This window comes from Sceloporus occidentalis, unplaced genomic scaffold, assembly GCF_023333645.1.
Source record: "Sceloporus occidentalis isolate IW3139 unplaced genomic scaffold, rSceOcc1.0.p SCAF_34, whole genome shotgun sequence".
NCBI classification, from domain to species: domain Eukaryota; kingdom Metazoa; phylum Chordata; class Lepidosauria; order Squamata; family Phrynosomatidae; genus Sceloporus; species Sceloporus occidentalis.
The window spans coordinates 9725342-9742937 of record NW_028317014.1 but is presented as its reverse complement, the minus strand read 5'-3'; the positions used below and the strand labels follow the sequence as shown (position 1 = coordinate 9742937).

Genomic DNA, 17596 nt, shown 5'->3' with positions numbered 1-17596 from the left:
TTTAAACATGCATAGGATATGCATTAAGCTATCTTGAACCTAAGCAAGACAAATGTGCAGAATACATGGGCTGAATGGCTCTCATCTGCGTAAAGTTCTGTGTTTCCATGTTTTTATGTCCTTAACTCAGCATAGAGAAACAATTTCAATGAAGTAGGGTACAATAATACTGTATGGATATAGCTGTATTGGTCCAGGAGAAAATTGAGTTTTTGGTCAAAGGCGATACCTTTAATTGGACCAACACAGAAAAATGAATAGAATCCCATAAACTTTTGGGACCTCACACCATAGCAAATCATTTATCCTTGAACACTTTTTAATAATTTTTTTCTTAGCATGTATTCTGTAAGGGTCTCCTATATTCTAATACAATGAATTAATGCTTATAAGCACTGTATCAGTACGGTGTCCATTCCTTTTGTGCATTCTGCGTCAATTTTAATTTTTATACTAAAGAATTGCTTTGCACGCATTAAGATTCAACGTTACCACCTCTTGATAGTATTTGAAGGGTTAATCCACACAAAAATAGAATATATAATAAGAATGTGGCCAGATATGGCTTTAAGTAAAGTTGGCATTTTATATAATAATTACACTCAAAGCCAAGCAGATATAAAAGCCCTTCTCAGATTGTCATCGTGTCCTCCTGCCCACTTTTCAAACAGGCTGAAGAAACTGCTATAATATTACACTTGAAGCTTTTTTTTTTTTTAAAAGACAAAATTCTAGAAAAATTTCTTGATTAAAACAAATCAAAAAAAACCATTGCGCTTATAAATATATAATCGATGGGTAGAAGATACGATGCTTCTGGGCAGACCGCAGCAAACGTATTGCTACTTTGTATCGTTGAATAGAGTCTTGCCGTCACGCTTTGTCAGTTGTATTTCAATTGAGATTCTCGTAGCTGGTAATTTCCTCTCTTGGTTGCCTTCTCTTTTATTGTCTCAGAACTGGAGACTAGAAGATCCTCTTACCATGCGCTGCATGCTGTGCAATGTAACAGTTCATGCACACAATGGTATCAGGATACATCCTTAGCCACCTGACTGCCTGCTGTTCATTAGGGCTCAGGGGAAGGCTAAAGGAGTGGTTAATGATGCTCGGAGTGATCTCACTGCCTCCAGCTCATCTTTCATCCAGGAGGACTCCTTTGCTCTAAAGCTCCTCCAATCCAAGAGGTAGAAGGAGGGGTCACTGCCACTGATACTGGGATAAGAAGTCAGACAATAACAACACAGCAAAAAGAGCAAAGCTAAACCAAATTCCAACCTGCTCATGTACTAACAACACAGTGTCCACAGTTCATTGCACCATGATGTCTATGAACAGCAAACAGCCATTCAGTATGCATCCCATCCTACATGAACCCAAATATACGCCGCTCCACAGTAGCTCTGAAGCTATCCGAAGAGCCTGCCTCCCTGCTCCTCAGGTAAGACTCAAAATACATCGATTTGTAAATTACGCAATGCTTTTCTTAACTCGTGTCTCCGGAGATCGCTAAAGACATGGGCGAACTTTGTCAGATGGTATATCGCATGTAACATTGAAATGAAAGAATATTGTTTTGTGAAAATACTTTGTGATTCTAAAATCGTAGGTATGTAGGTTTCTGTAAACATCTCTTTAAATATTCATGCCGTTATCGGAAGTTGATCCCGTTTTAATCTACTTCCAGGTATATTTAATTTAGGTAAAAAAGCATGTTACTGTGCTGTTTGAACTAAGGCTACATTTGTAGGACTTTTGGGGAAAATTGCTAAAAACTTTCTAGCAGTGATGTGTTTTGATAGCCGGCCTAAAAATTTATTCGAAAGCAAGACAGGAAATCTTGTAAAAGTTTACATAGTGATTTTATTGTATTTCCTCTTTTTTTCAGCTTCAAGGCAACATCTTTGCTGGATTTGATGAGACTTTGCTAAGGGGAGCTGAAGCTTTGGCTGCCGTGGATATTGTATCACAGAAAACACATCCGTTCAAACCAGATGCCACATACCACACAATGAGTAGTGTGTCGTGTACCCCGACATCATCTACAGTGCATCTGCATCACCCTTCTGTGCTAACAACCCACCACTCACATCATCATCATCACCATCCACATCACCAGTCTTCGCAGGGCTTGGATCAGGATCTTCTAGACCACCTAAATCCTACCATTACCTTAGGAGGTGTTCCAGGACCAGATGTTGGATCAACACCGTCCCATCCACATGCCCATATGTCAGCAATCAACCACATGGCCCACCACACACAATCTATGAACATGGCTCATAACCATAACTTGGCAGCTCATGCGGTAATGTCTTGCACTGAAAATGAAACAGATCCAAGAGAACTCGAATCATTTGCCGAAAGATTCAAACAACGGAGAATAAAACTTGGGGTGACTCAGGCCGATGTTGGATCTGCATTGGCCAATTTGAAGATTCCAGGTGTCGGTTGTCTCAGCCAAAGCACCATATGCAGGTTTGAATCCCTTACACTGTCCCATAATAACATGGTAGCTCTAAAGCCCATCTTGGAAGCTTGGTTAGAGGAGGCAGAGAGAGCTCAAAGGGAGAAAATGACCAAACCTGAAATCTTTACTGGGGGAGACAAGAAACGCAAACGTACATCTATTGCGGCTCCAGAAAAAAGATCTCTAGAAGCCTATTTTGCTGTTCAGCCAAGGCCATCTTCAGAGAAAATTGCAGCTATCGCAGAGAAACTAGACTTAAAAAAGAACGTCGTAAGAGTTTGGTTTTGTAATCAAAGGCAGAAACAAAAAAGGATGAAGTTTTCTGCTACATACTGAACCATAGACTGTTTTAAACTGATACATGAACTGGTTTAATTCTAAGGGAATTAAGACAGACGTCAACCCGCAGTTTGTCTTCTTAATTTAACTGATGTAACTGGAACATCATAGCCCACCTGTAAAGTTGGACTGGTGAGTGGAGTTTGGGATAGCACTGTTTTGCTTTGACTAAGACTCAAGTAATTGATAAAGTTCCCATTACTTTATCAATTAGAATTGAAAAGAAACAACAACAAAAAAAAAACAAAAAAAAATGTAAATGAGACGCAAGCTTTTGAAACTTGAAAACCCCATGTTTTGTCTCAGTTTGAATTAGCCTTTTATATTTATGATTGTAAATATGGATCTGTGATAATACTGCACCAGTGGTGAAAATTTTAAGTTATTTACTAATTTAATTTTCTGTACAGCACACATACCTTGAATATAATTTAATTAAATAAAACGACACCCATTAAAAAAAAAAAAAAAAAAGAAAAGAAACAAAAAAGTCTATCAATTGCATGGTTTACTTCACTTCCCCTTATGAAATCCCATCCCATTTGCAATAAAAGTTCTGTTTCTACCTCATCATCTGCTAGAAAGCACACGTGTGAAATCAAAAAAAGCAAAAAAGACGTTATGGTTATAGAGTCATGTCCCGGCAATTTCACCGCAAAGATGCTTTGACAATCAAATCATTTTGTTCACGATATTTTTGCTTGAAATGCCAATGACAGTAGACATGGGGGTAGACGATTGTCTTTGACATTTTGGCACAGTCTCGCTAGCTGTGTGCGCACGTTATTTTTGTTTAAATAGGAATTGATGACACGGATGAGAGTTTTATTTTTTAAAAGTCTAAAAGTTTAGCGTATATGTAAAATTATTCCACAATGGAGATTTAAAGTGAATTGATTTGGGGGAAATTATTGAACTTTGCACTTTCTTGGCAAGACACATATTGCTTGGCATATATTGGAGATATTTCCCTTTGATTTCTTTTTATGAGTATATTTACTTTTCTATGTGTGTATCTAAATGAAATTTTGTGTCTGTGTATGCTACAGAATTTCCAATAAACCATGCACGATTTACCTCATGTAATATTTGTACTGGTCTTTGAAAAAAAATAAAAAAAATCCTGTAAAATTATTAGAAAAACCTTATAAAATGGTTATAAAATGAATCTTATCAACTAAAGAAAAATCTGGATACATGCGAAAAAGGTAGCACATATGATAACATAATTGTATGCATAGAAATACAAACATGACATAAATATTTAAATAATGAAAATATTATCATAGTTAATTTAGACTGGTTACCGAGCCAAATCTAATGATTAATATGATTAATTACAATTGAAGTGAGCGTACCTAGGTGTACCTTTCTACAATTGGTATTGAGGCTCATCTCCTATAATTTAACATGACTGTTCTTGCTCGTGGATATTTCAATTTCTTGGTGTCACAAATGAAAATAGAATTTTCAGAAACCGTACCGTAAATAAAGACACAATTTTCTTCGAATATTTTGTTTTGCAAGATTTTTAAAACATTTAATGAATGCAGATGGGGAATACGTTGACTTAATATTACAGCATATATTGTATATATATATATAACTGTATATTATAGCATATAATATATATATATATATACTGTATATATAACTGTATACATAGCTGTAAACCCTAAATATACAATTACACAACAGATTTGATGTAAAGTGAATATTTCCTTTGTATAAACTAACATTACTGGAAAATAGACATATTTGTATTAATACATCACTTAGAGTATGTTTGTTATATAAGTTGAATCATACTGCTTTCATTTGGGTGTTAGAATAAAAAAAAAATGCTTCCAGGAAAAAAAAATTCTTGTTTACCTAATAGGGTAAATAGTTTTGCCCTATTTAGGAAAAAATGACATGTGAGCTATGGGGTTTAATTTAAGGGAAGAAAATGAAATACATTTAAAAAAACCCCCAAAAAACACCCTCTCTAGGTTAAATTTTATATGCATGAGAATATGGTGTTTTCTACAATGTGGGGTAAAAGACAAAAATAATCACCGGTTTTTAAAGACACCACAGAAAAAGAACACCCACATTTTTATCTGTCATTACATTTATTCTATGTACTACCTTTTCATAATTTTGTAAATATATTTAAACAGATAATAAACCATTAGTAAGCCACTGTGTCAAACAGTTATTTAAATCAAGTTGTTATTTAAATATGTTGTATAACCATATTAAAATGTGAGATGTTTTAAGAAAGCTAAGACAAAACAGTTTAATAATTATCACCAATTTCTTAGAATTACCTTTCTCTGAATGCTCTTTACTGCAGTTTTAAAACAGTCTATTGGTACTCTGATTTGCAAAAAAAAAATAAAAAAATATAATAATAAAAAAAATAAAAAATATATATATATAAAAAATATATATATAATATTCCTGCTATTAAAAAAACAAATACATTTTAGTAAATCATCAAAGTACATCACATGGGAAGATATTTTTTTGGACAACATAGTTGCTTTTTCCCCCATTTAAAAAAAATAATTAAGAAATGATATGCTTTTATTATAAAAATAACAATTGAAAGTTTATATTAATTAAAATGTTAGTTTGCATATAGTCATGTGCATCGAAATAAATGTTAATTATTACGCAAATATTTTAATGATGTATTTTATTGTAATAAAAGTATTATTTTCAAACGTTTAGGCAAGCATAATTAGAATATTAGATTTATATAATCCAGAATTATTTTAATCTGCTTCATTTTTATATATTTGTAAAAGTATACTAAATACATATTTTTTACAAATATTTTTTGTACACTAATGCCCAGGCTTTACCCTTTATTTCTAGACTATGGATGTACACATTATAAACACTATGAAATGCTCATACATTTACATGTGACAGTAGGTCCTCATGCATACAAATACTTATATATTTTTTAGATACATTTATTTTTTAGATTTTTTAAAATTGTTTTTATGGCATAGAATATTTAACACAACTGTCAGCGCTTTAATACTTTTTACACCATGGACTACAAAGTAAAGAAATCAACGGATATACTAAATAATATAAAAACATGTACAATTTTCCCAAAATTGTACATTATATATATATATATATATATATATATATACTACCATCTACGAAAAATACTTTTGCACCAATCACAAGACATCTGAATGTTGTTCCCTTAAGTATTATCTGATCAGTGTGGATTTGAAACACTTTACTTAAATGTAAAGATGAGTTGATAAGGAGATGAGTGCATCACATCAGGAAATTAATAGCGTTTATTGTATTCTTTCAATATTGTATTCCTGGCACATATTTTATTTCAAGTACAGTTTTAAAAATCTATACATTGCATTGTAACAAAGGTTTGTAAAAGATGACAATAATTATTCTAAAACGGATATATTCATTGAAAAGTAATTCTTCTAGCTATAATCTATTACATTATACAAAAATATATTCCAGAATAAAAAGATTTTATTGAAATGGGGATAAGTAAGTTATCTAGTACTAAGCGCCTTAGAAAAAAACCCCAAATCATTATATATATATAACTACATAGCTCTAACATTAGACATTCAAATTACTTTGCTATCCAGCAGGATTTGGTGTATGAACATATAAAAAAGCAGAAGACCTCATTTATGCCAATTTGAAGCTAATGTGACATATTTTCATTAATAATTAAAACAGAAACGCCACCAAACATTAGTAAAATGTATAGATTGGCATGTTTACATTGGACGTACAAACTATCGACCGCTAAACAGAAAATTTAGAACATAAATATGAAAAAAACATTTGTAAATCAGGTCTCAAACTAAAAAACTAAAAAGCACCGATCAATTTAATTCAATAAATTTGAATATTTTAATTTGTATCAGCGCTCCAGAGAATGTGTTTTCACAGGAGGAAAAATATATTTAGCTCACAAAAATATTTAACTATTATGGCATAATAATGAAATGGTTCTCCATTCCCTCAATGAGTTCATAGATTTTTAAAGTTGTCCTGGCAGATTTCCAACATAAACTCCAAAATACAATGAATAATGTAGGTCGGATACAAACATATTGATTCTGTTCTCTAATAAAAAGCAAATATAATTATCTGATTACGCAATTTATCACACGGTTTTCTACAACAAAAGTGCAAAAAAAAAGTAAAATATGTATACTAGATATCTGTAGTTTTAGTATAAATAAGTATTCAAGATGTGCTATATTTTGTTGCAAAATAATCTAAAATAGCATTTTCACATTCATAGAAATACATTTTTTCGGGGTGTTTTTCTATACATTTGTTGCATGATACAATCATAATTAGAACCCGAAAAGTAATATTCGGAAACAATAATTAGGACACTAATGCAGCTTATAAAATATGTATAAATAAATAACACCATTTTTAAAAAATTATTGCTGGTTTTAAATGCAGTAAAAAAACTGTATTATTCCAGACACCTAATAAGTAAACATTAATATACAGACATTAGATAATCTAATGTCCGTTGGTGGTTTCCAATTGACATCGCGCGATGAGTTATAAGGGAATCCCAGAACAAGGGTAAGTAGGTAGATAACGATTAAGCCTACTCCTTGCCGGTGTTTCGAATCAAGAAATGAGTGAAAAGAACAAATAAAAGCATATTGATCGAAGGTTCATCTTCCAAACTCTATTAATTGTTTCTCCTATATGGAGGTTGCAGCATCAGTTTGCCGCTGAAACAATTAGTTGAGTTTTGTCAAGTGAAAGAGACACTCGGAAATCAATGGAGCGCCGTGAGAATGGTTTAAGTTTGCAGTAAACTTTGTCGAAATATCTCCAACTCTCATTAATGTATCTATATTTCAATCTAGCCGAGCCATCGCTCTGCACATTTTCAGACTCCCTTTAAATTCACCAGTTGGCATTTTGCCTGGGACCGCATTAATCCCTTTTTTTCCGTGAGCATTAGATAGGGAATATATTTTATTATGTACATTTTCCCAATGAATGAGAGGCTCGCTTTTTATCACGTTACACTCGCGCAGGCCCTTGTGACGGTTCCCTTTTCAATTATGTACGACTGTTGTTGTGTGCGTTGTGTCGAGGGTGTGTTTTCCTCACCCCCCCCCCCGGACGCTCACAAGTAACTCTTATTGAGGGACTTAATATCAGGACCACGGACAGATGCTTTGCCATCTAAGTTTTCTTCCTTCACAGGCGGTTTGCGCAACTTTTAAAAACATTCTTGCGAAGAAATTGTCACCGAAACAAAGTGGTGTGTTTTAAGTTCTCTTAGATTGTATGATCAAATTTGGAATAAGTGCACAAATATATTAAAGGGAGCCCAATTTTCCACGTGGGTTTAATTGAAAACAAATTGTTACGTTATCCAAGTATTGGGCCTACATACATGGATTACATACACACGCACACACACACACATATATATAAATATATATATAATTAATTCTTCTTCTTTGTTCTATTATCTAATTCCTATGTTTTTTTTCTCCATGAAGCGGAAAGCACATTTTCATAAATAGTCCTTGGCCAAGTGCTTGGTATGAAAATTTAATGAAGTCTGGATGCTGAGTGCAGCCTGGGGGGCCTTTGAGAATCATTTCACTGCAACATTAGCAGGGCCTTCTCTCTCTCATTCTCTTTCAATCACCAACACAGCAGACAATCAAGCGTTACCAGCCCCCAACTTCTTATCCAACCTGTTCCCCAAAAGTGTGGGGGGAAAAAGTAACGGTGGAGCTCCGCTCGACGGATGTTCAGTAAAAGTAGAAGCCTTACGATGAACTTTCCGTTAAAAAAAAAAAAATAACAGGTGCCGCATCTCACACCCCTAGTATTAAAAGTTTTAAATGCAGGCAATGCAATATTTATCACCTGAGATAATAAAAAGGCAAGTCAGTATTTTCCCGTCTCAAATTCAAACAGCTTGAGCAAATGCTAAGGTGAAGAATCATTTTTTTTAGTATTGTATTAAGAAGATATTTCCAGGGCTACTTTATTTTATTTACCCTCAAAAAAAAAAAATCCATTGGAAAATATTTCTGGCCAGATCCAGGTAAGGCTATTTATTTTCCAATTCATTTGTCTCCTACCGAGGTTAGTTAATGATGTCAGTACTTTGCCCGCTGACATTATCACATATTGTAGCTACAATTAATGTTTTGAGTTATCTGATCTTCTGATAATATTATTATGAGTAGGATGAATATTAATACTTTATTCTAATTGTTACAAATAATTGCGTAATTAACAAAAAATAACACTAGAGGCATTAGAAATGTGCTACACTTAGTAAAATTAATTTAATTGCTAATTCAATTATTTTTGCATTGTCATTATTAACAACATTTTATCAACTTTCATTATTCATGCAAATCAACAGATTGGGAATATTTTAATACGTTTTTTTTTTATAATATTAAATTACATTTGTTGACGTTATTAATAATAAAATCATTATATTACTTCTATAAATTAATGCTGTATCATTTCTTCCACCGAATATAAATGAGGCGGCTACATATATTAGATCAAAAATGTTTAATTGTGAAAGAAAATAAACACTTCTTTTGATGATTTAAGAAAGAATCAAATACTTATCTGCATCCGAGGCGGTAACTCTCTTTTTTAGCAAAGAAAGACGTTTTGCATAAAAAAAATGTATAGATTAGTAAACAGAAATGTGATAGAAAAGATATTTGATCCTGAGATACAAATTCAGAAATATTGTTAAAATGTCAGAAATTATTTTAGATACAAGGATTAAAAACACATTAAAGTATATGGACTTTCTAAGCACTAAACCTGTGAAAAAACTTCTAGAATTTTCTGGAATTCTTTGTTATTTAATGTATATATTAGTTTATGGTGTAGTCCTTCTATGTAGATACATATGTGCACAAATGTTGACTGAATCTATAGAATGTGGACTCAATGAAGTTATTATGTCCCTATTAATTAACATATTTCATATTATTGGAAAGCGTTTACCTAATCTTGTTACTCACTTATGTGTTAACAATTCAAATTATGAACATTCCACTTACAGAATTCTTATACATTAATTTAACCCCTTCGTGACAAAGCCTGTACATGCATTGTTCTTAATGGATTTCAAATGAGAATATAACAGATTAGATTTATTTAAATATACATAAATTTATAACTGTCAAGAGGCATATTTCTTGCAAATGTAAGAATTTTGTTGAATAAGTCGAATCTGTTTATTATTTTCTACTATATAGCCATTTTGTAGAATCCTATTTATTAAAAATAAAATGTCTTTGGATTCCGTTGATGGCATTAATTGGGGAAACATCATTTGTATGGCTTGTGTAGACCGTGGTGGCCATAAGGTTACTGTAATGAGAAATTAGCATAATTATACCACCTCTGAACCACGGAGGATGTAAAATGACCCTATTCTTCAAGTTTGTACAGGCAATAATCTTTACATAAAAGACCAAAATAAAACAAAAGGCTGTGTCACGTCAGGAGAAAAGAAAGCAGGAGATAATTGCCACCTGTTCGCTTCTGAGTTTTATAATGCGTCATCATCATCAACAGCCGAAGCTTTGGGTTTTAAATACCTCATACGGCCACAGGTGGTGCGCAGACTAAGCCAAACACCTTAATTCAGCACTTCTTCTACGACTGCATTATATACCTATTATTCCAGGGGATTTCTGTAAAGAGAGAGTTTGTTTTTAATGATTATTTGTGTTTTGAACAGTACTCACTTTTGTGTTTTACTGATTTATTACTGTATGTGTTTACATTAAAATATGGTTGATTAAAGGATTTATCATTGTGTACAAATAGAACTTTAATGGCAGTTACTAAAAAAATATAAACTTTTGTTTTTTACAGATTCGCTGCAGCCATATGACATTGACAATAAACAATTTCAAACATATAAAACAGGCATAAAAGAGAAACATTGTTCAGTTTAATGTGTTTTATAATTAATTAATAAATAAATAAATAAATAATAATAATAATAATTAGAAGGCCTGAAATGGGGTCTCATTTTGTCATATGCCATCAAACTTTGGGAGTCAAACTACTTTAAACCTACCTCTGCATTGTGACTCTGAGTATGATTTATTAATGTTTTGCCCATGTAGTTAGTATGACCAACATGCCAAATATCACCCCAGAGGTAAACAAGTAGTATTTAGATCAGCATGTTCAGGTGGCGCCCACCAATGTTGGTCCTCCAGTATGTCCAATGGTTGATGCAATCCGGCAACCGTTTGCATTTTCCCCGACAGCTCATTTTTTTATTACCATACAGAGGATGCTAGGTTTGGGGCAATATTCCTAGAAAACACAGCTGACTTGCTGTGCCCCAGGGTAACCTTAGCTTTTCAGATGGAGCGGTTGACATTTGCGTTCTCCCATTGCCTGCCCTTTTGCCTCTACTGGAGGACAGGCCCCACTCTGTGGGCAATTATTTCCCAATTTTCTATCCACTCTGCCCCGTAAGGATCCAGTCTATATCACATACAAAATATTTGCTATACGAGCAGTACAGTAATGGACAGATTTTTTTGTGTATATAGATTGGAGGGGGAAAGAGAGAGCAGATGTGATAGAAACATTTAAGTGTCCTAAGATGCTGATGAACAGGCAGATTCATATAATACAATATCTTAAGAAACAGAAGTTCTGTGTTTTGATTCTAGTGACTGTGCGATGGGACTTGCTCCGTTAATCTCAGTACTTTGTGAGCGTATACTTCCATTTAGGCCAAGAGTGCATTTACCAATTGAATTTGCTGCGAGGGCCCTCAAGGCAACACGAAATTAGATTTTATGGTTTCTAGGGAATAACTACAACATGATAAAAAAAAAATTGCTGTGTTCTTTGCAGCTGTGTTAGTGCATGTGGTTTTTGTTCTGTTGATGCATTATTGACACAATCAATGTTTCAAGGAATCCATTTATCAAGTAGTTTCTATTAATATGATGACCCATCCGAGTAATTAACCATTTTTGGATCAGAGACTTTACCTAAAAGTTTCTGGTCAGCAGTTCAAATGATCTAATTTTAGTTGTCAAGCATTGGCATTTACAATATACAATATAACGACAAATTCCAGGTATGTGTAAATTTAGGAGGCTGTAGAATATGTGTAATTGATTGACAGGCAATACATTCGGTCTACTGCTAAGTTAATCAGATATATTCTGATGCACAGGAATGCATTGGGGACCGGGGTACTGACATGTTTAGAAAGGATACTTTAAGCAGTCCTGAAAACCCTAGACTGGGCTACAAACCTGCTGATTAGCTTCTCTCTTAACCCTCTCATGTCCAGCCCTTACAGTCTCTTCATGTAACAAAACTTCCTTGTTTCCTTGACCGTCTTGGCCCTGTTATCCATTGTCTCAACACAATACCGGGGCACTCAATATTAACTTGCTGTCTTCAATGTCCACAAACTTTAAAGCATTGCTCTGAAAGATACCACACTAGAGGAAATGTATGTGGTCCTTTTACAAGTAATGTATCTAGTAATATCTTCACTTTCATCCGGCCCCCATAGTCATTTTGCTTTGCTCTACCATAGCTCCTGAACTTGCCTTCCACTTTAAAGATATAATAGCTAAAATTGATATACTATATAACATACACCATACTAACTGTCCCCGTCTCAACACACTCTAAACTTAGCACCAATTCAGCTTAGCAGGTAGCTATTCTCCGTTTTCTTCTTGCCCGCCATCCTACTTTGTTGAGCCCATCTCATTTCATCATGTCAGCTCATCCCCCCTTCCTTAGGACCATTTCTAACCAACCTACGTCCTCTGGAATTCTTCCCAATTTGCTCAAATCAAAAATAGGATTCTGTTACTTGTGTAGTGTTACACCTCTCCCTTTGGCCGCCAAACGAATCACATATATTTTTTATAACTGCTTTTTTCTCTCTCTCTCTCCCAATAACTTCCTTCATGTTCTTCAGTCCAATCTCGAGCCCCATAAAACCTCACTTATTCCAGCGTTATATTTAATGACTTACTTTCTGCTAAATCTAAAGACTTCCTCTTCATACTTATTTTCTTTGATCCCTCTGCTGTTTTGATAATGTTAACTGCTACTTTATGTCTCACTGGTCTCTTAAATATTGCTTTCACTCCACTGTTTTCCCATCCTCCAGTGATTTATCACACTCTCCTCTACAAACCTAAATGCTGCAGCCAATCTCTTATTCCTAACATGCTATTCCTTATCTACAGCCCCACTTTCTTACGTTGTCTACTCTCCTAATATTAAGTTACACTGCCTACCATACTTTGCATCCAAACATATTTCCACCCTATATGCTTAACCATGCGACCTCTATAAGCAGTCCATTACTTCCTCTAAGTTTATTGCTTCGTCCTTCTCATCTGAGGATTTTTCCCCATCTGCCCCTCTTTTCTGGAACAGACCACTGGCTACTTTTTCTTTGTTCCTTTACATTTTTGGAAAGTCCATCAAACCTTCATAGAAGCTTACAAGACATTCAATTTACAAGACATTCCACTAGCATGTTGGCCAAACCCCCTTTCACTCTCATTCTTTCTCAACTGTCCCATCTACTTCTTGTTCTATGTATGTTTGTGAACCAAACCCTCTCTACATATTGTTTTGGCTTGTCTCTGCCATATGAGTAGGTAACACGCTTTTAAACCATGTAATAAATGCTATGTTGTAACCGATAACATCAACAATAATATCTCTGATGAGATCTCCAGGATGACCAAGACTGTCCTAGCCATTTCTTAGACTAAGATACATGATGACAGCTAAACAGTTAGACTGTGAATAACTAAAAACCTCTAAATGCTTCTGAAATAGAGGGCTTTTATCATTATAATATGAAAAAAGTCTAATTATATAAATATTGCAGCAGTTTCTTGACTTACACACAACTGTGTTAAGCAAATAATGTTCAGAATTATTTTGAGGTCAAGAAAGGGTAGACTAGATAACACAATTCTTAACAAAATTATCTTTTTAGATTTCTTTGAAAAAATTTTAAAATATTGAGTATTATTTAATATTAAATTCACTTATAATATAATACCATTATTGTTAATAATAATATAATTAAATACTGATTTGTGTGGAGGGATAATCTTTCTTACAGTTATCCAATAAACAGTTTTATTTCCATGGCACAAAAATATAGAGGAAAAAGTCTGTAGACTAAATCATCCTTGACAAGCATTTGGGAGCCTAAATTCCTTCAGGTCAAAAATACTGAGCCAGAGTCTCTTGACCTGATGAAAGGAGCTTGTCAAAATCATTTGGCTTATTCAACAAATAGTTATAATGACAAAAGTGTTTACACACATATTTTTTTTTCCCCAAAAAAAATTTCTGACTGGCCAAAAAATAACGAGGCATGAAAAATTCAACTACGGATGATATGCTTTGCATCGTTGTATTTCAGAGCTGCTTCATGAAAGATTTATAAATCCAGAGCATGTGTAACATTTAAATCCATTGATGATCTGTAAAAGGGAGAACTGAACTACAGAAAAGATAAAACTTCAGCTTCACTTTTTAAGTCTTATTCAGACTGAAAATATTCATCGGCGATAGCTTGTAATATAATAGATAATATATTTATTCACTTGTTTACTTATTTAATTGAGTTTCTATGTTTGAGGACATAACTAATATAACTTCTTTTTCAGCCTATAACAGTCATAGCTGCCAACATTTTGCACAACTCAAGAAGAGATGCGGTCTCTCAGCCCAGATTTGATGTCATCCTTTATGCCACATTCAGACACAAATTCTGCATTGGTGATGCCCACTTTAGATGGAGTGGGCATAGATTAGGCGATTCTAGATAAAGCTGTCCAATCTGCAAGGTCACTGGCAATAGTTGAAACTAGACTTGGGCATTCGTTTTCGGACGGATGCGTTTTCGTGCCGAATTATGCCGTTTGTCCATTTGTCCGTAAAATGAACGAACGAATGCAACATTGGATGAAAGAAATAAAAAAAAAGTGCGCAATATGAAAATCTTCGTGCATTTGTTAATTTATTTGTCGTCACAGCTGCCATTTTAACTACACTAAGAGGAGGAGAATGTCTCCATGTTAATTTCTTCTACACGTTTATTTCTTGTTTCCATGGCAACCCGGGTGGACGAATGGGATTTCTGAAAACAAAAATGTTGGACGAATTTCATCATAGATGACGACGGAAGCCCAAGTCTAGTGGAAACTCTGGTCTTTCAAGCCATTGGTCAGCTCAGCCTTCTACCAAATCCTGGTGAAATGGCTTTCCAACACTTATTACACACATAATATGTATATATTTATCAGAAATGCTACATACATTTTTTTCGAAAAAGTTATATTTCTCATTAATAAAAACTGAACTAACCTACTTAAAATCTTGAAACTGGTTAGGATGGTAATTTTTTTTTTTTTACCGGGTCTGGACATGTTATTGGAGATTCAAAAGCCCATCCCGGGTGGTAAACTTTTACCACCCAAATTGCAATGACTACTCCAAGTATTTACTTCCTATTGAGTAATGGCATTCGATGTCACTCCTGCTAATCTAATATTAGTTTAAAAAATTTAGATTTCTGAATGTCATTATTTTATTAACGCTACCTGTAGATTGTATTTTTGCTTTGGCAATCAGCGTAATTATTTTGAAGATATATATCTCAATGTCTCCAAACTAGGGTTATCTAAAAAGAATCCCTGTCCTAAAGTTCTCCTCACCCCCCCCCCCACCATAAAAGCAATGTCTGAAACAATCAACAACAATCAGCAACTTAACAATGGGCAGAGATATGTTATGGTAAGAAATAAAGAACCTAAGTAAGAATTTGTTTCATTGCATACACATATGCTTTTAATTCTTATATATTGAACCAGTAAATACCATTACATCAGGTTATCGAAATTATGAACCGTAGGGTTTGATAGGAATATGATAGTCCAAGCAAACAAATGTGTACAATTTCCCCGAATCTAATATTTATACAACATTGTCATGAGGGCCAGCAATGTTTTCAAAATAAATAACACACTTAGACGCACATTTCTTGCCAAGTAGCTAATTTGTGTACATTTTCTCCATTTTATGCTGACTTTGATAAACTTCCCCGCCTCCCATGAGAAACTCAATGAGATTTCAATAAACACAAATGAAGTGGGATGTGAACAGTAATTGTATACAAATTACCGCAGAATGAAGTAACAGTTTGATCAAGTAGATATTGGCATGTGTCCCGTTTTGTGTTTCCAGGCAGAAGCTGGTGATGAAAAGAATTCATGTTGTTTCGATTTGCTTCTGCTCAATTTGCATGATAAATCAAGTGTTTTCAATAGAAATGGGGCAAGAAAAAACTTCTGACCCGGTCCTTAAACTTCTATTCATAAAATCCTTAGGACACAAAAGAGCTGTCATTGAAAGGAAGGTGTCATTTTATGAATGAATAGTTCAATGTGATAAAAAGGGAGTGTGGAAAATTAGGGGTATACGTACCATTAAGCAGTGTGGGGCTACACATACCCCCCAGAGAATCAATTATTTGTGCCTTATTTGCAGAAAGGATATTTTGAAGAATAGCAACATAACTAAGAGTCTATTCCTGTTGATAAAACTGAACAATATTATATTTCATATTTCACATGATTATTCTTAGTTTAAAAATATTTTTGAGATAATTATAACTATTCATCTCATTTAGTTTTAATATAGATGTATTACAAATCACAAATCCACATAAAAAATCTTAGCAAAACAGGCTTTCAACGCATGATCTTTATTGATGGTTTAATGTATAGCACAAATTGCACAATGTACATTACAGTATATGACCAAAAGTATGTGAACACCTAACCAACACATCTATATGAGCTTGTTGGACATCCCATTCCAAAACTATGGACATTAATATGGAGCCCCCTTCTTTTTTGCGACTATAACAGCCTCGACTCTTCTGAGAAGGCTTTTCACAAGATTTTGGAGTGTTTCTGTGGGAATTTGTGCCCATTCAGCCAAAAAAGCATTGGTGAGGTCAGGCACTGTTGTTGGAAGAGAAGGCCTGTCTAGCAATCGGCGTTCCAATGTATGTCGAAGGTGTTCAATGGAGTTCCTTTACACCAAAATTGTCATGCATGTCTTTATGGTCCTTGCTTTGTGCACAGGGGCACAGTCATGCTGGAACTGGAAAGGGCCTTCCCCAAACTGTTCCCAAAAAACTGGAAGCATATAATTGTTTAAAATATTGTTGTATGCTATGGCATTAACATTACCCTACACTGGAACTAAGGGGTCATTATCTCTCAAACTTTCAGTAGGCAATGTGCATTCCAGTAGGTAGTGTCCACCAAACCCAGATTCATCCATCAAACTTCCACATCATATTCAGGCAATCGTTGGGATTCTTATGGCAGTAACTGCCATGATCAGCATTGACACAATTTTTAAAATGAGGCAATCGCTTAGGATTTTCAGTTGTTACTGATTAATAATTCGACTAGTACATTTGGATTAGTACACATTATAATTGTAATCAAAATTTGCCAGTTTCTTTAATTAGAATGAATATCCTAAAACGAGAAAGGGGCACAAACAAGAACAAATAAAAATTAAGTTGAAAGCTCATAATGTTTATTTGAATTTCATTTTTCCCACTTACTCTTTTTCACCCATTGTCTCTCTCACTCTCTTACACTTACAATTTCTCCCTACCATATCTGACTCCTTTTCCACAGC

The 17596-nt window shown here is 34.1% G+C and overlaps 1 protein-coding gene across 1 annotated transcript; it reads left to right on the top strand.

Moving 5' to 3' along the window:
• The first annotated feature begins 1321 nt into the window (after positions 1-1321).
• LOC149298246 (brain-specific homeobox/POU domain protein 3) lies at positions 1322-2806 on the top strand. Its single transcript, XM_089487761.1, has 2 exons — positions 1322-1441; positions 1889-2806. The coding sequence occupies exons 1-2, from the start codon at positions 1322-1324 to the stop codon at positions 2804-2806; spliced, it is 1038 nt and encodes a 345-aa protein (XP_089343887.1).
• The last annotated feature ends 14790 nt before the right edge of the window (positions 2807-17596 follow it).